This window comes from Berghia stephanieae, chromosome 1 (genome assembly GCF_034508935.2).
Source record: "Berghia stephanieae isolate SIO BIC M18660-M18661 chromosome 1, UCSD_Bste_1.3, whole genome shotgun sequence".
Lineage (NCBI taxonomy): Eukaryota > Metazoa > Mollusca > Gastropoda > Nudibranchia > Aeolidiidae > Berghia > Berghia stephanieae.
Window position 1 is genome coordinate 46,017,373 of NC_088360.1, and position 26,059 is coordinate 46,043,431.

The 26,059-nt window shown below is 37.1% G+C and overlaps 1 protein-coding gene across 2 annotated transcripts; it reads right to left on the minus strand.

Annotated features, from left to right (window-relative positions):
• Positions 1-247: 247 nt before the first annotated feature.
• On the minus strand, positions 248-24,945 carry LOC144975983 (uncharacterized). Of its 2 annotated transcripts, none has more exons than XM_078920246.1 (7): positions 24,741-24,945; positions 20,761-20,909; positions 16,017-16,095; positions 14,511-14,739; positions 11,874-12,054; positions 8,095-9,733; positions 248-3,177 (listed from the first exon to the last, which is right to left on the minus strand). In XM_078920246.1, exons 2-7 carry the CDS (start codon positions 20,890-20,892, stop codon positions 389-391), a joined length of 5,049 nt encoding a protein of 1,682 aa, XP_078776372.1. In that variant the 5' UTR covers positions 20,893-20,909; positions 24,741-24,945; the 3' UTR covers positions 248-388. The 2 variants fall into 2 exon arrangements, with proteins under 2 accessions (XP_078776372.1, XP_078776363.1); XM_078920237.1 differs by having other exon boundaries at positions 24,756-24,841.
• Between the last annotated feature and the right edge of the window lie 1,114 nt (positions 24,946-26,059).

The following is a 26,059-nucleotide window of genomic DNA, read 5'->3' on the forward strand; positions in this document are numbered from 1 at the left end:
TTCGTTTGACTGTTTCCCTCTCATCCAAAGATTCTGGAAAGGATCCGGACAAAACCAAGTAATTCCATTCCAAAACAAAGACAGAGAGCACCTCAGAAAACAGATATAGGGGGATAGAAGACAGCAAGTGACCTCCTGCACACTGTGGGAGGTCAATGCAATGACCCAGCCCAGAACCTATTAAGAATCGTGAGGTAATGGAAAGGTATTTTATGGTAAATAATTCATTTAGTTTTCTATGAAATCTCTTTGGATTTTGGGCTATTTTGACTTTCTGAAGATTAGAATTGTAAATTATGATCGTTTTTTTTTCCTCATTGTGGATATTTTAACTTTTGAAGCATTCACTGGATGATCATCATGTTATGACATTTAAATAAGTAATCTTTCAATGGCTAATACATGAAGACAACATCAATAGCTGGGCTTGTAGACAATCAAATGTATCTGGCCTAGTAATCTTCTTCAAATGTTTCTTGAACAATTTTATATGAAATCTCATTCTTTTATGGACATTGGCTTCATACGTTTTCAACAAGCTTATTTTCGAAGTATGAATACCATCATGAGATTGTGTTTTGACTGAAGCAGCATCAAGGTATGAGTTTAACAGCAGTGTAATGAGGGAAATAAATGCAGAGCAGTTTGAGTAGCTGGCGGACATAATACTACTGTTATCACAGACATTTAAAACTTGTTCATACATGAAGTCTGATGGCAAAGTGTTACTGTTACTACTATTATTTGAACATATATACTCAGACTGAGACAAATTGAGTGAGTCTTCAGACTGAGAATCTTGAGACAGGTTGAGGAAATGGGAATTCTGTTGAGAATTGTTATTCAACCCAGCACTTAAAACCTGATACATTTCCTTGGTGGTTGCCAGATCTAATGCTGTGTATCCTTTCACGGTTTTCGTTTCCAGTAGGTGTTTTCCACCATGTTTCAACAGAAGTTTACAGATTTCCACATGATTGTTCAGCACAGCATCGTGTAATGGTGTGATATTTTCATCGCCAAAAACGTTTATGTCAACTTTACTAGAAATACCATCTCTCTTGTGGAAAAAGGAGCCTAAAGTGTTGGGAGGAACATATTTAAGAAGCAATTCAACACATGCATACTTGCCGTGATTGCAAGCTTCGTGTAAAGCAGTCCAGTTATTATTGTCTTTCAAATTCACATCAACACCTGGAACATGTAACAATTTTTTCATGGTAACCACATCACCCTTTTTAGCAGCAATGTGAAGAGCTGACTCTCCTTTTCCATTCACTCTATTCACTTTGGAGGCAACTAAATTTTTACCTCTCAGGATATTCAAACTATCAGCACTATTTTTCCTAATATTATTTGAATGAGATGGTAACTCCTCCTCCTGATGTTGTGAGGATTGGGAAAGCACTGTAGGTTTATTAACTGAATTTACATGCTCCTGACTTGAAAGAGGTGGTAATAAGTAAAAATACTGTGACACAATTGCATGTAAGGAAAGATCTCTTACTTGAATTCTTTGACTTAGTAAGTAATCATTGGAGAAGGAAAGTATGCAGGCAGTCACCAAGGTTTGGAACCAAGCAGGTTTGAAAAACCGGAGATGGGAAACAATATAAAATGGTTCTTTGTCAGGACAAGTATCCCGAATCATCTTAGCAATGTCTAGTGCAAAAGAAGTTACAGTGTCTGAAAGGAAATTCCTATTCTGTAAATTCCAGTGCACCGAGTTCAACCTATAACATTCAGCAACCATACTGATAAGAGATGTAATAGCCTCAACATCAGAGGATGATGATTGGGGCTGAGATAACACAGCTTCAAAAGTCCTCAACAATTCTTTCGTTTTACTGTTGTGGTGAATAGCCTGGGAGTGAGACCAAAGCCATTTAATCAGAAGACAGTCTTTCACAGTCTTCCTATCCTGACTTTGCAGACATGAACTGAAATTGACCTCAAAGACAGTGACGATAAATTCAAGTAGATGAGAACAATTAACCTTGGATTCCTGAGGGTCAGATAGTCCCTGTAGTAAATTGCAAAGTAATGTTTGATCTGTTGTCAGTTCAAAAAGATCTGAATATATTTTAATCATTGAAGAACTTGTTGGGGGGTGGCTCTGAACCCACAGCATCAAGTCTGAGAAAGCCTGGTTTTCCAAAATAAAATCATCACAAGTCAACATTTGTATGAGCTGAGAGAGTAAATCTACATTCGGCATTCTTGCAAGAGTGGGCTTGCCATGTTCCAAAGCTGTACTATAGAATCCAATCTCTCTTGAAGATTCCATACATTGAGACACAATAGAGGGCACAAATTGTTTCTCAGTCGTGTTAGATGTCACATGACTAGAAAAGAAAGATGGAGGCCATGATATGTTGGGTAACTTGTCCATTTTAAATTTACACTCCTCACTAGTATCACTGTGATCAAGTTCTGAACTTGATGTTCCATACTGATGATGTATCAGATGAGCCTTGGTTTCACTGACATGTTGTTTGATATTTAAAGACGAACGTCCTGCAGATAGATTAGAATTCCTACTGCATGAAATCTCGTGAACACTTGTAAAATTGTCAATTTTATCAGAATTATTGTTTGTGTTACCCTCATTGCAAAAAAGCTGCCTCTTAACACAGAGTGACTTACTTTCATCTTTTTTCAAAATAGGATGAGATTCTCTCCTTGGTCCAATATCATCCCCATCCAATGAAATTTCCAGATTTTCAGAAGTTCCTCTCTCAGCCTTCTCTGACCCTTTCATATATAAACTAGATATATTTTCAAAAACATTTCCTACAGCGGTCATCACTTTCTTTGAAGATAATTTAGTACCACAATCATTATTTTTATCATCTTCAGAACCGGTTGAAATGTTTATCACACCCGATTGCTTTGTAATTGGAAAACCACAACTGTCTATTTCCACTACTGACTCTTCTTCAGTACTGCTGGAAACTGTTATTACATCAGAAAATTTCTGTGGTTTTTGTGACAACTGCTGACAATTTTGAATAGACTCAGTTTCATCATCACTAAGAATGATAATTTCACCTTCCTGTTGTTTAAGGATGTTGAACATCTGACTCTTTGGCTTCTTTTTCTGTGAGGCTGGAAATTGAGATATTGGCTCTGACTTTGGCTTTAACAGAGTGTGCTGTGAATTTGGGCCATCTTTGTCTGAAGGTATAAGGAACAGAAAACATATATTTTTAAAATCATAGGTTTCATAATCTAAAAATAAATCAGAGACCTAAAAGAATCGCAAGTGAAAATAAAAAAATGAAGTCTGGCTAAAGTAGATACCTCTTGACAGAATGGAAGTTATTTAAATTTAACACAGTTTTACCACTTTTGCGACACCTTTAGGTAATTGCACAACCAGTAAAATGGAATACTATGGGATGGCAAAAGATTGCAGATATTGAGTTTGTCTAAGCTTATAAACATCAAGGAAAAAAGCTTGACGAACAGAGCCGATTCAAACAGGGAACAAGAGAAATTCATTAATGTATACTTGTGTCCCTAGTAAGAAACTGAAACTATTTTTTAAAAGTCTCATTGAAGTTGAAGAGAACATTAAACAAAGTATCCCCCCTCCCCCCCCCCCCCCCCCCCCCCAACACAAAAGAAAACATACAATACCCACTGATTCAACCATGTAATGAAATAAATAAAAACCGAGTTTAAAGTCAAAAGGAAAAAAATGAGGAAAGATAGGTCTTTTAAGATTAAAAAAATTAATCTCCCGCTTCTCAATAATGACATAAAAAAATTAAATAAAGCATTTATTTAGCCAGAGACGCCAACTTTCATTTGGCTCACAGGAGTTTCAGACACCACTCGTAGGAATTTCAATGCCGAAAGAGGAATTTCCGCACACAAGAAAAAGGAATTGGAATGGTATTTGGCATTGTGTTTACATATTGTATAGTTCTAAATAGATAACAGATTAGAATTATATGATACATAAACACATTGCCAAATACAATCCCAAAGTTTCCTTATTTCAAATGAAGTAAAGCGCCAAAACCTAATGGTAGAGATTGTAGTACTGGTGGTAGTGTTGTACAACTCCAGACACTTTCAATGATTTGTCTCATTCACTGCAGACTGTTGTAGGTTATTGTAGTAGTGGTAATAATGATGAAGATGTGATAGTGATTGTTGTTGTAGTCGTAGTTGTAGTGATGATGATGTGGTGGTGGTATAGTGGTTGTAGTAGTTGTGGTCGTGATGATAATGATGTGGTGGTGGTTGTAATAGTGGTGGTAGTGATGTTGATGTGGTGGTGATGGTGGTTGTAGTACAAATGGTAGTGATGATAATGTGGTAGTGGTGGTTGTAGTAGTAGTGGTAGTGATGATGTGGTGGTGGTGGTTGTAGTAGTAGTGGTCGTGATGATGATGTGGTGCTGGTGGTTGTAGTAGTAGTGGTAGTGATGATGATGATGTTGTAGTGGTGGTTGTAGTAGTAGTAGTAGTGGTAGTGATAACGATGTGGTGGTGGTGGTGGTGGTAGTTGTAGTAGTAGCAGTGGTGGTAGTGATGAAGATGAGGTGGTGGTGGTGCTTGCAGTAGTAGTGGTAGTGATAATGATGTGGTGGTGGTTGTAGTAGTTGTGGTAGTGATGATGACGTCGTGATGATGGTTGTAGTACAAATGTTAGTGATGATGATGTGGTGGTGGTTGTAGTAGTGGTGGTAGTGATGATGATGTGGTGGTGGTTGTAGTAGTGGTGGTAGTGATGATGGTTGTAGTACAAATGGTAGTGATGATGAACTGGTAGTGGTGGTTTTTTGTATTAGTAGTGGTAATCATGATGTGGTGGTGGTGGTTGTAGTAGTAGTAGCAGTAGTGATGATGTGGTGGTGGTTGTAGTAGTAGTGGTAATGATGATGTGGTGGTGGTGCTTGTAGTAGTAGTGGTAGTGATGTGGTGGTGGCGGTTGTAGTAGTAGTGGTAATGATGATGTAGTGGTGGTTGTAGTAGTAGTGGTAGTGATGATGATATGGTGGTGGTTGTAGTAGTAGCTGTAAAGATGATGTGATGCTGGTAGTTGTAGTAGTAGTGGTATTGATGATGATGTCGTAGTGGTGGTTGTTGCAGTGATGATGATGTGGTGGTGGTGGTGGTTGCAGTAGTAGTGGTAGTGATGACGATGTGATTGTGGTGGCTGCAGTAGTTGTGGTAGTTGCAGTGATGATGATGTGGTGGTGGTGGGTACAGTAGTAGTTGTCGTGATGACGATGTGGTTGTGGTGGTTGTAGTAGTAGTGGTAGTGATGATGATGTGGCGGTGGTGGTTGTAGAAGTAGTGGTAGTGATGATGATATGGTGGTTATAGTAGTAGTGGTAGTGATGATGATGTGGTGGTGGTGGTTGTAATAGTGATGGTATTTGTGGTAGTGATGATGATGTGGTGGTGGTGATTGTAGTAGTTGTTGTACTGATGATGATGTGGTGGTGGTTGTAGTAGTAGTGGTAGTGATGATGATGTGGTGGTGGTGGTTGCAGTAGTAGTGGTTGTGATGATGTTTGTAATACTAGTGGCAGTGATGATGTGGTGGTTGGAAAGGGGGGGGGGGGGTATCCTTGGAACAAATTGACCTCACCGGAATTTGACGGAAGTTGCCCGGAGCCCGGAATTTTTGGCTCTAGACCGGAGTTTTTTCCGGTGAAACCGGAGTTTTGGCATCACTGTTTAGCGCAATATCCACTAAATGTGCTCAAAGCGCTTAAAAAGGGGTCCCTAGCCAACAACAACACTTTACATGTAGGATGAGACATGATGCCTGTAAGTGTAAGGTGATATTACAAATGGGTTTTTTGTTATGACAGACAACACTGTTAACGGCATGGTACTCATTTTACACCAGAGTATAATTAGAATGTGAGTAAAAAGCTTTTTCCAAGGACTCAGCTTTTCATCGCCTAATTATGACTCGAGCATCAGTCATAGTCATACAATAATAAGACAACAAAAACCCATTTATTTTCAACTCAAATTATATAAGCTAAGCTTAAAAGTTAATTTTATGCAACAGCTCCAACCCGAGATAAAACACAAACATTTCCCGCTTGTCCAAAGATATCACTTATGGCTAAGGCAGAATCAAGTAACCTTGATAAAAGATATGACAAGAACAGAATCCACACTTGAGACAAATGCCCACAAATAACCTATTGGTACCGGTATCTACAGCATACCTTTTAACAAAGTCTTGGATATGGTGAATATCTTTAGAATGGTATTCATTCTTTGATATCTGAATGTTACCATGAGAATGATTATGTGGTGGTGTTGGTTGCAGTAGTGGTGGTAGGATGGGGCAGCATGGCTCAAAGGTACAGCCTTTGCTTCATACCCAAAAGGTACAGAGTTCGAATACTTGTTGCGATGTGTGGCTTTGAGCAAGTCACCTTGCCCTAGCTCAATTTGCAGCACTGCAAAGCAGCTAACGCTTGGGTTATTCCAGTCTTCTCTTGGAATAGACCTTAAAGACAAATTTCCCCATGGGACGAATAAAGAATTTATCTTTATTAATCAAATTAAGAAATTAAGGAGCAGGCGCTGTTGTAAGATAAAGAACCAAGCAAGTGTGTATGAAAGGTGCCAGACAAAGTTTTTTTTCTTGTATTTTTCTTTCTTGTTTTTTTCTGGCACCTTTCATACACACTTGTTTAATTCTTTATCTTTATTTATGATGATGTAGTGGTGGTTGTAGTTGTGCTGGTAGGGATGATGATGTAATGGTAGTGGTTGCAATATTGTTGATAGGAATGACGATGTGATTGTTGTAGCACTGGTGGTAGGGAAAATGATGATAGCAAGGATGATGTCTTGGTTGTAGCAATGGTGATAGGGATGAGGCTGTGATGATGATTGCAGTAGTAGTGATAGTGATGATGATGATGAGTAGTAGTGGAAGTAGTAGTAGTAGTAGTAGTAGTAGTAGTAGTAGTAGTAGTAGTAGTAGTAGTAGTAGTAGTAGTAGTAGTAGTAGTAGTAGTAGTAGTAGGTAGTAGTAGTAGTAGTAATAGTAGTAGTAGTAGTAATAGTAGTACTAGTAGTGGTGGTGGTGCTGCTGCTGTTAGGGATGACAATTTGGTGATGTAGTAGTGGTGGTAGGAATGATGTGGTTGCCATTTAAGTGATTGTTACTTTTCTGGTAGTGGTACGGCGGTTGTTAAGTGGTGGTTTTGGTAGTTGTGAGGGTAAGGATGATGATGTTGTAGTTGTGGCAATATTGGTGGTGGGGATGATGATGATGATGATGTGGTAGTTCTATTAGTATTGGTGGTAGAGATGATGATGATGTGGTAGCTGTGGAAGTATTGGTGGCAAGAAAGATAATATGGTAGTTGTGGTAGCAATGGTGGTATGGATGATAATTATATAATTACAGTAGTTTTGACAGAGTTGTAGTTCAAACCATCCAAGACTGCATAAACTTTTTACTTCCCGAGGTGGTAAAAAAATGGTTCATTATTTTGTCCAGGACAAAAAGTGAACTTTCACATATTCCTGGACAATTTCTGAGACAAATCCGGGAACTTCTGTAATTTCCGGGACAACTTTTATTGTGTTCAAAATGTCCAGGACAATTCCAGAAATTCCGGGATGGTAGGCATACTGTTATAATAGAACTGGATAATATTTGGTCTTCAATTTCACATAGACTTGATTATTGTATTCAAATCACAGCCTTCAAAAACCTTTGGGCCCTTTAAATTGACTTTAAATTGTCTAATTTCTCTTTCACTGATGTAATTTTTATGGCTCCCCCCCCCCCCCCCCCCTCTCTCTCTCTCGGCACATGAATATGTAAAGATTTTTATGATCTCAGATATCAGGCCCATAGAGCTTGCTCATCTGAATTTCTGTAGCTAAATGGACAAAAGCAATTGCTCACCACCCTTTGGATAAGAAGGATGCTAGTCTAAAACAAAGTACTTTTCATCAGTTCTAACAGAGAGACCTTGCTACAAGGTGGACCTGGACATGGCCAGAGACTGATGTCATTGTGAGGTAAGTGTTCTACAGCAATTCATTCATTCAAATTTTTTTTCCAAAGAATGTTTAAATTTGAACTTACACTTGTTCACACTTCGGAAACCAAATTGTTGCAAAGTACTTTGTGTTGGCTTTTGCTTCTCTCTGGACACAATGATCTCAGATGAGGACTTCCCAGATAAAGACGGTGATTTAATCTCAGGTAGTACTTTTTTCTCAGCTGAGTTTTGTTGCTGGAACCAGTTTTTGACTGGAGACAGACCATATAAATACACATTTGGAGACAATGTCATTGAAGCTGATGGCGATTTTTGTTCTTTTGAAGAAGATAATCCATCTCGACAAGTTTTTATAGGTGTTTTAAAAATAGAACTCTGTGGCAGACTGCTTGACTGTAACCCAAGTTCTTTGATATTTGATTCTGTCTGATTAAAATTTGAGGCACTTTGATTTAATTTTGGTGGGGTGCCTTCTGTAGTTATTGGAAACAAAGAATTTGACATCTTATTTATAAAATGTGGATTATTATGATCTTCAACAGCAGTTTCTGCTGTAATTTTGGTGGGTGAAACTTGCAGACCATCAAGGTGAAATTTTGCAGACATCATTTTGTTTGTGCCTTGTGTATGGGAACCAGCATTGTTTCTTCGTTTTTGCTTTGATAACTTATTAGAGTCTTTTCCTGGACTTAATTTTCTTTTCCGTGCACTTCCTGGAGTAGAATTGATTACTTTCTTTGGTCTGACTGGTGAAGAAGGGTCGGATGCTGTATGATGTGTGGAATTTGAAATACTTAAATGTTTCTGGTCTTTTTGAATAACTCCGTTCTGACTAGATGACATCAAAAGGTCAGAAGGTACATTTGGATCTAGATACTCCAATGCAAATTGAGATCTTTCAGTTGTTCTCGATGTTTTATGAGAAATGTCATTTTCTTGAGCATTAATTTCTGCCAATTTTTTATTTTGTTCAGCAGCCTGAGGTTTTAAATCAATGATAGGATTTGGCTGATGAGGTGAGGATAAGTTGTTTCTCAAAGAATTGATACATTTTGAATAACTATCAGTCTTGTCGATAGGTTTTATATTTGACAATTCCATATGTTGTTTACCAAGTCGTTGCTTCAGCTTTTTGGAATCCTTCACACAACTCCCATTTTCCTCTTTCTTGTGAACTTTATTCAATGTTGAGTGAGTGACTCCTTTCATAGTATTAAATTGTTCTGATTGTTTGTCTGGGGTTGTGTTATACTTTTCCCCATTGATATTCCCTTTGGTATGATTGGACAGATTATTCTCATTGGAATCCTGTTTAATATTTTCATCTTTCACCTTGTCTTTACATCCATTTAAAATACCATGTGCAACAACAATTGGTTCTAAATCCAATTTTGGTGAAGGACAAGTAGAAAGAAAGGCTTTACACATTACAGAATCTAAAGATGGTGTAGCCTTGTTGGATTTCATGGCTGGAGAAGTATGGGAAGATTTCTTTTCTGTTGATAAAGAAACTGAGGATGAAGATTGACTCGAAGAGCAAGGAGCATCATCAGAGAAAGTGGCCACTTTTCGAGTAGAATTTTTACTCAGAGGTGATGGGCATGTCATTGGTTTTCCAACACATTTTGAGCCTCCATCTTTGGCCCCCACAGAGCAGTTTAGTAGGGTCTCATTAGCGGAGGTACCGGTAATTATGTAGTCAAAAGGATCTGGAGATGGATCCTGAAACAAAAATTAATAAAGATTAAGAATAAAATGTTTTTAAATGTATTTTATAATTAAAAAACTTTTCAAAAGCTGAATGTTTAGAAGAATCCATCAAGAAAACAATGATTATTGATGTAAATAAATAAAAAATCATTGCTCTCTTCCACTCTCATCACACACACACACACACACACTCATTCATATAAATTCAAACATGCAGTCACAAACATTTAAACCTGCTTGAAATGCCCTGCGAGTTGTGCAAACAAGTTATGCCTTTTCTTTAGTTCTTTGTAGTGCAATTCAGATTCTAAAAACATGAGCTTGAGAGATTAACCACGCTGAGATGATAGCAGAATCTTTTCAATTCAAATAGAGAAAAATTGATTGAGACCTTCTTGTCAGATTTCAACTGGCAAATCATAACTTGCGGCTGTGCCACAAAATTCAGACCCTAGTTTTGTACCCTATAATAAGGTATTTATTTATCTCATACGAGTACCAGGCTATTAGCAGTGATTGATGTTGTAAGAGAGATAATACAAAATGGTGGCTGTGAATTGATCTACTATCTACATCTACTGCATGTCATACTCATAAAAGTATTCCTCACAACATTGGATTGAGCAGATATTGAAATTTGATTTTTAAATCCAATTGATAGAAATTACATATCTAATCCTATCATATCTAATTTTCAGAATAATTTTGCATAGGTTTGTATATATAAACATACAATGTATAAAAATCGTTCTGCTTTATTCATATTAACACATTCCTGCATGAGATTTAACTATATCATTGAACCACGATAACATTCTCAATCTTTTCAAGTAACTAATCCCCAAACAATAAGGGCACCACAGGGTGCAAGTCAGTACAGAGCACTGGAAATTACTCATTTAAGTTTTCTTTAAAAAGATAATGTCATGAAATATCCACATTTTGTGAAGATTCAGCGATAGGTGCAATACCATCCACAATCATTCATACGGCACCTCTCCCCTCACCACTCAGTGGTGTCATATCGTTCAACACATTGAAAGCCTGAACTGAGTAGTCAGTCTTTTTCATGGGGTATTTTGTACCCTTTTTACATTTGTATCACGAAGCTTAATTTGATTTGAAACCATTTTAATGATTTTCTGATTACACTCCACATCATTTAATAGTGTACAAGTTGCATATTCTTCCTTTTTTTCATTCAATTTTGTCACCTCAAATCCACTCTGGAAAATATCAGCAGTGCCAGTTGCTATGTCCTCATTTATAAAAGGCTCTTCCCACACGACAATGCCAGACACCCCTTTTAAATAATCAATCAAACAGGTTGCTTCCCCATTTCATTAATGATCATTGTTAGCTACCACTACCTTGACTCAAGTCACAACTTTGTTAGGTACTTGTGACTCAGTCACAGCAGGAGTTTTGATATCAGTATTATTATACATATTGTACGCCATTTTCAACTCCTTAACTACGGACACAAGATCAAGTAGGGTTCCTTAATCATTGTAATTACTGTCATTGTTTTTAGAAGTGGATGACGTGAAGGCAACAGAGGACAGTTCTTCAATCTTTGATTTCTTTCCTGCATAAGCAGAGAATTGAGATTTAGAACCTGTTTTGGCTAGAACTCTGCCCTTACCTTTGTCATTTATTAAACTCACCCCCTGTTCTCTATCAGCAATAATTTCTCTTGATTCAATAGTTTTCTCTTTTATACTATCAAGTTTTAAATTTAGCAATGATTTCGTAGATTTCCTTAATGGGAAAAATGACACCAGTCAGATAACAGAAACAGTCTCAGAAGTCGATATAAGGGTTGATAAATTAATTGGTTTAGAAATTAACTAAGTATTTCACACTATATAAACATCATAATTGTAATTATAACACAAATGTGTAATACTAAGAAATAATTTTCGTCAAAATTATCCTGATAACTTGTGTCACTTCAGATGAAGATAGATTTAATTCTATCAAAAAGAGTAAGCGTCAACTGCATCGAAAGTCTCACGGCACAAGTCATTTTTAAAATTCATATTCGGTCTTCTTCTGTGAATTTAATCTGCATATAGGAGTGGCAACAGAATCATAAATATTTAAATACTGCATAGCCTCTCAAATGCTCATATATGAATATAAAATATACCTTCAAGATGAAGTCGCCAAGAAACTTTTCTTTCAAACAAAGAAGGCCAAACTCCTGTAGTTCAGGCACATATTTGATGTGAAGATCATCCACAAACACATAAGAGATATATCTTATCTTGGCACAGTTGGAGAATGGAACAGATAATTTTATAATTTCTGCTCCACCATATCTCAAGAGTCTAAAGGAGAAAAAATAATAAAATTAAGAAAATCACTTATAAAAGTTATATATGTGATATGTGTAATTTCTCAACTAAAAATATGGGGAGAACCTAATTAATAGATTTCAGAGAGAAATTCTCAATTCATCCTCTCTCTCGCTCTCTCTCTCTCTCTCGCTCTCTCTCTCTCTCTCTCTCTCTCTCTCTCTCTCTCTCTCTCTCTCTCTCTCACACACACACACACACGCACAAACACACTCTTACTCTTTTCCTTCCTTTGCACATACACACAAACCTCTCTTTTTCAGCCTCTCCCCTCACCCTTCACCTTTTATCCTTTAAAATTTGATTTCACTATATAAGTGTAATATTCTTTTCATAATTTCTCTTCATTACCTGCATGTTTTGTCTGTAACCCGACAAAGATCAAAGGCAGAAACGTCGTATATTTGTATATCGCTTCACTTCAAAAGTCATATTTACTCCCCATAATTTTTATTATACTTTGATTCTTTATTCATTTCTTAAAACATTGTAAGATTTTTCAGAAAACAGACTTTAAAAAAATAATTTTACTTCTAATATTGTCCAAAAAAAAATGGATGAAGATATGTATAAAAATAACTTCATTTAAGCCTGTACGTAAAAAAAACTGGAAAGTGTTAATATTTGGAATAAATGCATCAGGTACTAGAGAGCAGTGTTGGATTTGTCAATCACAAGTGTTGCTTTTTTCAATTTTAGAAGTAAGTCAAAATGCTAGGAAGCATGGAGGAACTGCATCTTTAATCATGTAGTACACTATAGTCATTATTTATGAGCAGTTTTATATAAAAAGCCACTATGTCAGTTTTTATTATACATGGCATAGAATAATAAAAATATATTTTAACAATATTTTTTTTTATAATTGCGCAAACGAGAAATAATTAAAGAATATTCCCCATTGTAACCAATGTTTATGACTAAAAATTGGAAAAATTTTACTTTTCAAGATATATTGCACCAGTTGCATCAAACCTTTCAAGGGCTTTTGAAGTTGAAGGCGACATAATATTTTTGATTTAAATGTGAATTTGAATTTGGGAAATAATCTTTCTTAAACCCAGTTTAAAGAGGAAAAGTACCCTAAGCCCATCCCCTATATTATAAAGTTATTGAAATAGCAATTTGTCAAAAAGGAGGAAAATGTCTCAGTCTAATGAACAAACCTAAGCAAAATGTAAAAAGAACAGTAACTATCATAATTATGTTATTGAATTATATTACTACTACTAGTGTACATCCATACTTATCATTTACTTTTTGTAAACATTTCATGAATTGTCCTTTCCACAAAACAATTTTAAAGGCCTACAATATTAATCAAATCACTGGTGCACCAAGAGATTATGAACAAAAGGCCAGAAAGCGCTGGTTTTTTTTAAAAATACATTATAAATCAGGCTACAATATCTTTGTTACCGAAACCATCCAGCTTATAAGTATAACCCAAGAATCTCTCATAAATTTCAAACAATTGCCCATAGATATTTTTTTTAAAAAGTAAACTAAGCCAATCATCATTGCTTAATTGTAATATATTACCTTCGTATAAAGAGAGAGAGAGAGAGAGAGAGAGAGAGAGAAGAGAGAGAGAAGAGAGAGAGAGAGAGAGAGAGAGAGAGAAGAGAGAAGAGAGAGAAGAAGAGAGAGAAGAGAGAGAAAGAGAGAGAAGAGAGAGAGGAGAGAGAGAGAAGAGAGAGAGAGAGAGAGAGAGAGAGAGAGAGAGAGAGAGAGAGAGAGAGAGAGAGAGAGAGAGAGAGAGAGAGATATTAAAAGAAAAAAAAATCTAGACCCATTTGTCCCTCCCCTTCCCTTTCATCTATCAACTAATCAAAGACCACCACCGGTCTTTTGTGTCAGTTGTGACATATGGCACCACTCTGTCTGGTCTTACATCATAAAAACGGTACTGTCACCAAATATCACAAAACTGAACACAGGTGTCAAAATAAGACATAAGACCATAACCCTCTAGTGTGCTATGGGTAAGACACATAATGGTGATTTTGTGGTTTAGAGGAAAATGTAACAGCAAAACCAGCGGAAGATTGAAGAAGATTATCATCACCGATTATATTTATCAGACTTTCAAGGCCCATAACCATTGAGGGTGACATTGAATTTTTTCCTAAGAAGTGAAAAAAAAAAAAAAAATAAGTGAGAAATTTCTTCTGACATGAAATCGGGTCAAAATAAAGTGTTTCATCCAATGGCCTATTCTAAACACACATTATTTTGAGAAAAGTCACAAAACCCACTATAAAGAGAAAAGTTTCCAAAGAGGAGGTGGGGAATTTCATCTCATGGCCCATCTTCTATCGGCAATTACAATGTCAACCTGAAATTATCAAAACCATTAACAATCATCATGCAGCAAAATGACAGGAATAAAGATGTTATGGATAAACCAAAGTCACAAAAAACCTCACCGTTTGAACACATTAGCCTTCTCTGCAGTCATCAAGAGAGCTATTTTCCAATCCTGGAATGGAACAATTCCATGGAAGTGGACTTGGTTCCTCCATCTCCTTGCAGTCAGTGCCAGGTGATCTTTTAAAAGGTCTTTGTTTTCAACCCTAAAGAGGTAGTTCTCTTCATCCAACCACATGCCGACTTCATAGCTGTCTATTATATATTGTGGTGATATAATCCATTTTCCTGAAAGATATTCAATCAAGTTAAAAGATAATAACATACTAACAATTAGCTGGTCATAAATATTATTACATTGGGGGAAGAAAAAAAAAAACAAGCCCACAAATGAAGTGTTGAAAGAAAAATAATTAGATGAATAGAAATTCTGTTTAAAGAAAAAAAAAAACTTCTTTCCAACTGTTTCCCAATTTCTTATAAAAACAGTGAATGAAATATATAGATACAAGACTTTTAAGTTCATGTCCCTTTTTTTTGTTGTCATATGGCTGTAACAATTAAAAACTGCATGGAGAAGTAAAACAAGTATATGTAATCAATTGCGTAACATTCTATTGAAATCCAATTAAAATTTTTTTTTTAATAAAAAGAAAAGAAAACATATAAAATGCATATTATACTTGTAAGATAATCCACAAACATGGTGCAAAATACAGTATTATTTGTGGCCTTTTTAAATCTCATTGAAAAAGTATGGCTCTGTGGCTGAACAAGCAACTTGGAGATGATAAGTATTACCTATATAGGTAAGATCGAACCACATATTTGCATTATGGGTTCCATAATATCTAAGATTTTAATTTTATGACTGTTGATCTCGCCGTGAACAGATTTCTCCATCTGGTTCACGATAAATAAAATAAAGGGAAAAATTAAAGAGAAAAACAATCCACTGAAGTGGGAGTTCTCCATACATGTAGAGTATGTATACGGTAGTACATCATATTACTAATCCATGCATCTAGGAAATTACATGCGAATAGTTGGGTAGTTCATTTGGTAATAAAATACAATGTCAACACTTGACTAATTAATAACAAACAATCCATTTTGAATATCATAGTGAGGAGAGCTTTGAAACTGAAGGCTAGTCAATTTTTATACCCAATGTGGCGTCACAAAATCACAGGAAGAAACAGCACACAGCAGTGAAGGAACACACAGGGACACCCAACATGAAAACAATCCACAACAATAGCAAAACAACAAACTGGAAACACATAGAAACACACACAACAATAAATATGTTCCCATAAACTCATTAATATTAATTTATCTTTGAATTTTTTGGTCCATTATAAAAGCGTTTAAAGAGAGGCTGAGCGAGGTAGAGAGAGAAAAAAAGAGACATACAAAAAAAACAAATTTAAAAAAGAGAGAGAGAGAGAGAGAGAGAGAGAGAGAGAGAGAGAGAGAGAGAGAGAGAGAGAGAGAGAGAGAGAGAGAGAGAGAGAGAGAGAGAGAGAGAGAGAGAGAGAGAGAGAATATCAAACTCATCTCACCACATATACAGGCACCAAAGAATTTTTCTGTTTTCTTCAACGATCCACATACAAGATGACTGACATTTTTTTCAAAAATCTGTGGATAAAATGTATGGAATATGATCAATTGAGCATGTACTTACAAACAGACTAGTGATCCCACAATAACTGACGGGCCACAGAAAAAATTTAAAGGAGTAAATACAAAAATTAAAACTATTCATATGCAGAGATGCCAACTTTCAATTTGGCTCACAGGAATGTTAGACACCAATCGGAGGAATTTTCGAACACAAAAAAAAAGAGAATTGGGACAGTATTGGGTATTGTGTTTAAATATTCTATAGATCTAAATAGATAACTGATTAGAACTATATTATGATATATAAACACATTGCTAAATACAACCCTAAAGTTTCCTTATTTCAAATGAAATAAAGTTCCAAAACCTAATGCTAGTGATAGTAGTAATGGTGGTAGTGAGGATGATGTGGTGTTGACAGTTGTAGTAGTAGTAGTAGTAGTAGTAGTAGTAGTAGTAGTAGTAGTAGTAGTAGTGGTAGTAGTAGTAGTAGTAGTAGTAGTGATGACGATGTGATAATGGCTGTTGTAGTAGTAGTGGTAGTGATGATGATGTGGTGGTTGTAGTCATAGTGGTGGTAGTGATGATGCTGTGGTGGTAATGGCAGTGATGATGATGTGGTGGTGGTTGTAGCATTAGTAGTGGTAATGGTGATGTAGTGGTGGTGGCGGTTGCTGTAGTAGTGATAGTGATGATATATGGTGGTGGTGGTTGTAGTAATAGTTGTAGTGATGGTTGCAGTAGTAGTGGCAATGATGATGATGTGGTGGTGGTGGTGGTTGCAGTAGTAGTGGTAGTGATGATGATGTAATGGTGGTGGTTGTAGTAGTGGTAGTGATGATGTGGTGGTGGTGGTAGTAGTAGAAGTGGTCGTGATGGTTGTAGTAGTAGTGATGATGATGTGGTGGTGGTGGTTGTAATAGTAGTACAGGGTTCCTACAGCAATTCAATTTAGAAATTCAAGTAGTATTTAAGGGGTTTTCAATGTGATTTTTTAAAATTCAAGGATTAAAACAACAATAAATTATTCCTTCAACGCTTTTCTCCGCTAGTGGGGAAAACTCAACTCCTTAACTACTGTTTCCACAGCAATGTAAGGGCTTCAAATTCACTTTTATTCAACTTACCTGAAGACATCAGTGCCTTTGATTGAATAATTAGTTTCATGGTATTCAAATACTCTACCTTTGCTGCCATTTTGTCAATTTTTATTTTTTTTAAAGATCTGAAATGGTGATGTGCTGGTTGTAGTAGTGGTCTTAGGGACGGTGATGTGCTGATGATCGTAGTAGTGATGGCTTGCAACACATTAAGGTCATATCAGCGCCAGTAGAAAGGAAGGACATGGGATAGTAAAAAGTTCGAGAATAACAATTAAAGCACCCAAGAAAAAGTAAGACAAAGGGAAATTCATTCAAATCGGAAACAGATGTAGATTCCAAAAGCACACAATCAGTGTACTTAGTTTGAGATCACCTAAAAGTCTCATCTAGACACAAGCACAGGTCCCCACTAAGAGGAATACACTCAAATGTTTACACATTATTATTATAATATAACACAAACAATTAATACAGTGCATAACAGAGATGATTTCCAAGACAAAAATATCATCTCCCAAAACTCTAACTATACATTTGACTGTTTCCCTCCCAGCCAGGACAAAACCAAGTAATCTCATTCCAAGACAAAGACAGAAAGCATATTGGAAAACACATATAGGGGGAGAGAAGACACAGTAAGTGCCAGTGGGAGGAACCACACTCTGACAGAAAGAGAGACTAATAGATCGATAAATATATAGATGGATAGATACCTATATATATATGGGGGGTGGGGGGGGGGGAAGAGAGAGAGAGAGAGAGGGGGGGAGGAGAGAGAGAGGAGGGGGAGAGAGAGAGGGGAGAGAGAGAGAGAGAGAGGAGAGAGAGAGAGAGAGAGAGAGAGAGAGAGAGAGAGAGGGAGAGAGAGGTAGTAGTCTGTGGGCCAGCTGGACCCTAGTTCCCCCCCCCCCCCTCCCCCCCTGGTGACAAATTTCCACTTATATATCCTGAAAGTACATTTATTTAGTGATCAAATGCTGTTTGTCTGCCAAAAAAAAGGAACTATTTCGCAGAGTTATGGCCCTTGAAAAGTCATAAAAAGCGCAAAAATCATGAATAATGAAAATATCTAAAAAAAACTATTAACATTTCAATACATGTCAAAGAACAAAAGTTAAAGAGCACTACATTTTACACCTGTGAACCAAATTTTAAAAACATTGTTACCTATTTTAAAAGAATTCAAGATGGCGGACAGAAATAGTACCTTTATCAAAGGCAGACAATTATATTCTGAAACTAGAGACAATGAGGATTTCAGTAATATATAACACAATTTGTCACAAAGGGGGGGGGGGAACCAAACGCCAGCTGGCCCACCGACTATGGAGTTTGAGGTCTGTGTTTGTATTGATCTATCGTTGGTGAGTACAGCAGGTGAAAAGTGAACTTCATTGATTTGTGTTTTGTGTATGTGTGTGTGTGTTTGTGTGTGTGAGAGAGCGAGTGCTCAAAGTAGTGATTAGTACAGAAACATGAACATGAAAAACTAACAAGGCTAAAGAACTGAGTGACCTTGATTGTTTTGTGTGTGTGTGGGAGTGTGTGTGTTTTATTTGTTAATTGAAACTGTATGGCAATTGTATAGAAATAAATATTTTAATTGTGTTACTGTGCACGCGCACGAGTGTGCGTTTGAAGAGAGAGAGAGAGAGAGAGAGAGAGAGAGAGAGAGAGAGAGAGAGAGAGAGAGAGAGAGAGAGAGAGAGAGAGAGAGAGAGAGAGAGAGAGAGAGAGAGAGAGAGAGAGAGAGAGAGTGAAAGAGAGAGAGAGAGAGAGAGATTTGAGCTGAATTTGTTTGAAGGGTTTTACAGCGCTTGCAACACTGGTTGCAGTAGTATTGGTGGTGGCAGGAGTAGCGTTGTGATGAGGTGGTGGTAGAGATGATGATGTAATGGTGGCTGTAGTTGTGGTAGCATGGATGGTGGTAATGTGCAGGGGTGAGAATGACTGGTCACTAAAAAGGTGGAAATATTTCAGCGCTTAGATCAAGAACCATCCATGCAAAAATAACCTATAAATTTAAATTTCATTAAAAGTTATTGTGATGCATTCCAAAATGTGTCTCCCAGCAATTTCTGACATCACTCAGAGGAATTTCAAAAACTGAAAGTGTAATTATAACATGGTGGTTGTAGTAATGGTAGTGGTAGGGATAATGTTGTGGTGGTGGTTGTAGTAGTTGTGGTAAGGATGATGATGTGATGATGGTTGTAGTGGTTGTGGTAGTCGCCACCTACATCTCCCGTATTCACAGATTCACTAATCCCCACATGCCATTGTTTCAAGTTGACCAGAGACGCCAACTTAAAATTTGGCTCACCTAAATTTCAGAAACAATTCCGAACAATTTCAATGCTTAAACAGGAATTTCTGCAAACAAAATATAATCTATTGAGATCTATAATCATCCTAATACCCCTTGTTTCAAATCAAGTAAAGTTCCAAAACCAATTTATGACGTATAAAATATTAAAATGAATGGTAGGTGTGGTGGTAATAATATGATGGTGGCTGTTGTAGTGGTGGCAGTAATGATAATGTATGTGGTTGTGGTGGTTGCAGAAGTGGTGGTGGTGATATTGTTGTGTTGTAGGAGGTTGTAGTAGTGGTGGTAAGGATGTGGTATAGTGATAGTTGTTTTAATGGTGATAGTGTTGTAATGATGTCGTAGTGGTGGTGGCAATGATGATGATGATGTGGTGGAGGTGGTTGTAGTAATGGTGGTGCTTCATGATTCATGAAATGATGGTGTGGCAATGGTGGTGGTTGTAGTAGTAGTGGCAGTGATGATGATTATGATGATGATGATGATGATGATGATAGTAGTGGTGGTGGTGGTGGTGATAAGTTGTGTACTTGAATGTGAAAAGAGAGAATGATAGTAGTAGTAGTAGTAGTAATAGTAATAGTAATAGCAATATTAGTAGTAGTAGTAGTAGTAGTAGTAGTAGTAGTAGTAGTAGTAGTAGTAGTAGTAGTAGTAGTAGTAGTAGTAGCCATGGTTACGGTAATTGTAATATCAACATCTGCACTGGTATGGGCGCAACAGATTCTAAAGAGGAGGTGCATATGGTGAGGGTTGTCCACATTGGATGTTAGAGATAGTCCTATCTTGTGTCAGGTTCACATGGAGATTTGATCAGATGAGTCCCCTTATGTTGGCTGGAAGAAATCTGACCCCCAATGCGTGAACAGTGGGCAAATCACTATGATGCCACTATGTCCGACACCTGGATTTTTAAAATGGCAGCTTGAGAAAGCCTTATATTATCAGTATCATTTTATTTGATCTCAGTTTTGTCCTCTCAGATTTAAGTCTTTGATGGGCTTTAAAAAAAAGTCTTCAACTAATTTACAACTTTTTTACGACATTTACAACTAAGACATCAAATTTACAACTGTTTCAAGACTTTGCAACCTTGCTGGATACCCTGTCAGATCTTTCTGAACTGAAATGCTCAACGTTCAAAAATAGGAAATCAAGAGGGCCTTGAACTTGTATCTCTTTCTTACCTAAACTTTTGGCAATACAGATTTAACAAATGCGATAAGTAGGATTAAGATAATAGCTCACCTTAGAGTCTATGCAGGAACCACCAAGGCTCTTGACTTTTGTCATTAGGTCTTTCAACATTGAAGAGGCAACATTGGAAAACAAAAATTTATGACTGTCCATGTTTGTCAAGCGTAGGTTATGTCTTGGCATTCCTCAAAACAAAACCGCTGAAATGACACAAAAGCAATATGAATAAAGATATGAGGAATTGTTTAGAATATACAAAAATTAATTTTTGGTTAACCAATAGCGATAGTCGCCCTTTTTGCTATTCTAAGAAGAAGAAAGGTCACCGACATTATTGATTAGTATCATTTAAGCGGCGACGGGGATGATGATGTAAAGGTGGTGGCAGTTGCTGTAGTTTTGATAACAATGTAGCAATGACTATGAAAATTTTTGTTTTCTATTTTTGTAGGAAATACTACTCTTAAATCAAAGCCCCATCTCCACTGAGTAAAAATCTTTTTGAATTTTGGAAATCCATTAATATATAACAAAGTTATGCAGTTTCAAATGTGTCATTTATTTGGATGACTCACAAAGAGAATAAAATACGGAAAATATGGGACGCTTTTTCTGCGTTTTATTCTGGTTTGTGGCTGTATCTCGCTTAATACGTGGAATTAGATATTAAAACTTGGCAATTTTATGGCAAAATTATCAGAAAATATGAAGACATCAGAAGAGTTCTAACTTGTATAGTTTTAGAGCTGTATGGCTAGGGTCAGCTATAATTTTGTTTTAAAATATACATAATATTGATCATTTGGAACTTTTCCGAAGTGTAATTTTGTGTCTACAACCCATACAGATGACACGAAAAATGCCTGCTAAATTATAATCAACCAGTCCAGTGAGACCATGGCTTATGTTATTTCTAGTATTTATTTGAGAGAAGAGAGAGAGAGAGAGAGAGAGAGAGAGAGAGAGGAGAGAGAGAGAGAGAGAGAGAGAGAGAGAGAGAGAGAGAGAGAGAGAGAGAGAGAGTGTTAATCTACTATCCATATGACATAACAATGAAACAATACCTTAATTAGAAAAAAAGCGCGCGAGGATTTGTGTCATCGGTCATCCGTCGCGAACAAGATTGCCCGATGGCCACGTGTGTGGCCAACTATATAATTTTGTTTCTTTTATTAAATTTTATTCATCTATTTTTGTCTCAGTGACATTTATCCTAGTCTATTCAATTTTCTGTTTGTTAAAATTTAGTTCATTTTAAGTGGGCCAGTCTTAATAGTGAAAGCCATTATGATTTTCTATTTAGCCACTTTTGAAGTCGAATTTGGTCAGGTTATAGTCTAGCCATCTCGCAGCCTTACCTCGCTCACGTCATTTTCGTGTCGTGCGATGGTGGAGTAAAATGGCCGTCTCCATATTTTCATTCATTGAAATGCAAATTGGGTTGATGTTTTGTGAGAATACGGGAAAAGTACTTATCATAATCCAATGAAATTTGAAATATAAATAGAAGAAATGTGCGTATATAACCTTGTGAGCGACAAAATCTCTCCTCTTTGTAGTTTTAGAAATATTGTACTCCAAAGAGTAAAAATCTATTTTTAACGGTCTTCTGGTGATCGTACGAGTTTTGTCGCTTGACATAATCGAAAGTGAGCTCTTTTCTAACTGTGTGCCAACTTTCAGTCAAATTCATCGATAAAGAGCGTCGTAATTAATTTTTTAAATAGCTTGTACGGAACGGCTTCGTCCCATATTTTGTCGCGAATTTGGGCACTTCGTGAGCGAAAAAGAGGCCCAAAGATTTGTGCGGGATAGTCATTGCTAAACAATGTTGTTGCTTTGGATCGTGGATAGCTCATACGGTAGAATCACGCTCTCAGCGGCCAGACGGAGTTGTCGTACCAGTAAGGTCGCTGATTCAAACGCCCATCACCGCCACAAAAATTTTTTATTCTCTATTGTCTTCTGGCACTTTCCTACTCACTTCATCTCTTGTTGTTGCTGTGGTAGTGGTAGTAAGTAATGATGATGTGAATGTGATGGTTGTGGTTGTAGTAGTGGCAGTGGTAAAAATGATGAGGAGGATGATGATGATGATGTAAAGGTGGTGGCGGATGCTGTAGTTTTGATAATGATGTGGAGGTTGCTGTGGTGGTAGTAGTAGTAATGATGATCTGGGGGTGGCTGTAGTACTGTAGTAGTAGAAGTAGTTTATTGATGTTAACTTCTATTATTTACAGGAGCACTGAGATATGATTATGAGTCATGAGCAACGGCGAGAGTGTGTGAGAGAGAGACAGAGAGAGAGAGAGAGACAGAGAGAGAGAGAGAGAGAGAGAGAGAGAGAGAGAGAGAGAGAGAGAGAGAGGGAGAGAGAGAGAGAGAGAGAGAGTAGTAGTAGTAGTAATAGTAGTATCATTCGGCTACACTTCTATGTTCAAGGTATGAATCCAGGTTCGGAAGTCATCATCACATTTGTTGATGGTTTAAAATCCCCCTTCCAGTTTTGTCTCTGGGCAATCTAGTATGAGGTGGTTTGCATCTTGTGGTGCTTGGTTGCACTTTGGGCATGTTGGTGATTCTTGAAGTCCCCATTTGTACATGTTGGCAGCTGTTCTTGTATGTATGGACCGTAGTCTATTTGCAGCTACCCAATATTTTCTTTGTTGATCCTGTAGACCTGGGGGACTTTTACAGGGATCTTCAATTAGTTCCCCTCCTGTTGGCTTATTCCTTTTCCATTCCTCGCACCAGGCTTCTTGCGTGTTGTAGTTTTCTTTCTTTGATAGGTAGAAAGATGAACGAGATTTTAGTCTTGATGTTGGGGGCGCAGTTTTGTATTTGGCTTGCAGAGGAGTTCCACTATCTTCTTCAGCTCTGGATATCCATTTCTGTGTTGCATCCTCTCTCCTCAAGTGGGGTGGTGCTATAGCGCTCATGACTGGCAGCCATTGTGTTGGGGTTGATTTCAGGCATCCAGTTAATATTCGCATCAAGTCTCTTAGTTTCACATCAACAAGGTTTGTATGGGCACTTCTCGTCCAAACAGGAGCACAATATTCTGCCACACTGTAGCAAAGGGCCAGGATTGATGTTCTGAGAAGAGTTTGCGATGCTCCCCATGTTGTTCCTGTCAGTTTTCTGAGTAGACAATTTCGTTTCCCTATCTTTCTTGCTGTACCCTCAAGATTGGTTCTATAGGTCAGCCGTCTATCCAGTGTCACTCCAAGGTATTTTGGATTTTGATCAGTTGGTAGTATTGTGTCATCAATCTTGATCATCAGTTTTTGTTGTGATTCCCTGTTGTTAAGATGAAATGCAGTTGCAACTGTTTTTGTCGTATTCATTTTTAAATACCATCTGTCAGAGAGAGAGAGAGAGAGAGAGAGAGAGAGAGAGAGAGAGAGAGAGAGAGATTCCTGGAACTTTATAAAAACTAAAATATATTTAACCAACTGTAAATACATTAAACGGGGACGGAACTATTCTCATTAAAGTAATCTGACAGATAAGCTGATAGATTTCAAGATGTGAACGAATGATGAATGATCATGACCATGATCAAATTCAAGTCAGAGAGGTGGGGACGGGGAAATGTCCATGGATTGGATTGGGGTAATAAGAACAAAACAAAACACGATCTTGCCAAGTTTCAGGTTTGAAGGAAACGTTGAAATGTTCAAAATCTCAATTCTCAGTCATACAAAATGTTTCAACCATTCCTCCTTTTCTTTCCTCACACTCATTCTCAACTTCACTTTCAACAAATTCAAAGCAATTCGACAACAACAAGCCACTTTGTTTAGGATTTGGATCTCCAGAAACATTTTTATAGAAGAAAAATAGTTGGCTTTCTAAACTAAGAATATGAATATTAGATATATAAATATAAAAGTAAAAGTAAAGGCAGGTTAGTTATAGATAGAGTCATAGTCATAGTCACAGTCAGTCTTCTACTTCTTGGTCTTGATTAGACATTAGACTATCAGAAATTCACCGTCACCGTCGTCACCACCGTTGGGTCATCTTACCTTGCATAGACTTACGCTTAGGTCGAAATAGATCCTAATTTGCGCGAACCTTCAAAGAGGATCGTCAATTCTTTTTTTAAAATAACTCTCAACAATCATCTTTTCTTTTTTTCGTTTACAAGACGTCGCTTTGGACCTGGGCCTGGATAAAACACTCACTCAAAACACAAGGGGGGAAAGTGGAAGCAAATTTATAAAAATTGACAGATAGTTTTTTTGTAAACATGCCAAAGTTATTTTTTTATGCCAAATTAATTGTGTGTATCCTTAGTATGGGGTAGGCCAGTGAAGTGAGTGGAAGGAGAGAGAGAGAGAGAGAGAGAGAGAGAGAGAGAGAGAGAGAGAGAGAGAGAGAGAGAGAGAGAGAGAGAGAGAGAGAGAGTCTGTATGTGCGTATTTGCAATAGAGTGAGAGAGATAATTGATAAGGATGAAAAAGGGAGAGATCTTTATTTTCTTACCATACTTGAATTTTAACTTTGACCAAAGTCAAAACTTGCGGAAATAACAGTAATTGGCACACATTGTTTTAAATATTAATTATACGCATTGAAAGGACAATGCTTTATTTTAGAGAGAATATATGCTGAAATGAAAAAACAATTCAACTGATGCCTATTTGATTTTGTATCTAAATTAATGCGAAGGCTTGTAAGATTCCTAATTATGTTTGGAATAAGGTGGTTAAAATGATTACTTGGCATCCTTTGGTAAACTATCGTGGACAAATATTATGAGCCTTCAGCGCTGAGCGGGCGAAATGTCGACCACATAGAATTAAACGAATGAGAATACGTACGAAGCCTAAAAAGTGTCCACCAATGAAAGCATTCAGCGCCATTTTGTTGTTGGCTGAGAATGTAGTAATTACCATTCATTCGGTATCTATGTCAACATAACGACACAAGAAAAACAACAAACAATATCAAAATCCACAATAAAATGTTTCAGAACTGTTGCGTATATTTATGGCACAACGAAGCTGTCAAAAAATGAAGTTAGAGAATGTGTGTAATCATGTATTATAATAACCTGTAATGTGTTTTCCAACCACCACATCATCTACTACAAACCACCACCACAATATCATCACTAACACTACTACTACAACCACCAGCCCCACATCATTATCACTACCACTACTACTACACCACCACCAGCACATCATCATCACTACCACTACTACAATCACCACAACCACATCGTCATCACTACCACTACTACTGCAACCACCACCACCATATCATCATCATTATCACTACTACCACAACCACCACCACCACTACGACTACAACTACCACCACATCACTACCTCAACTA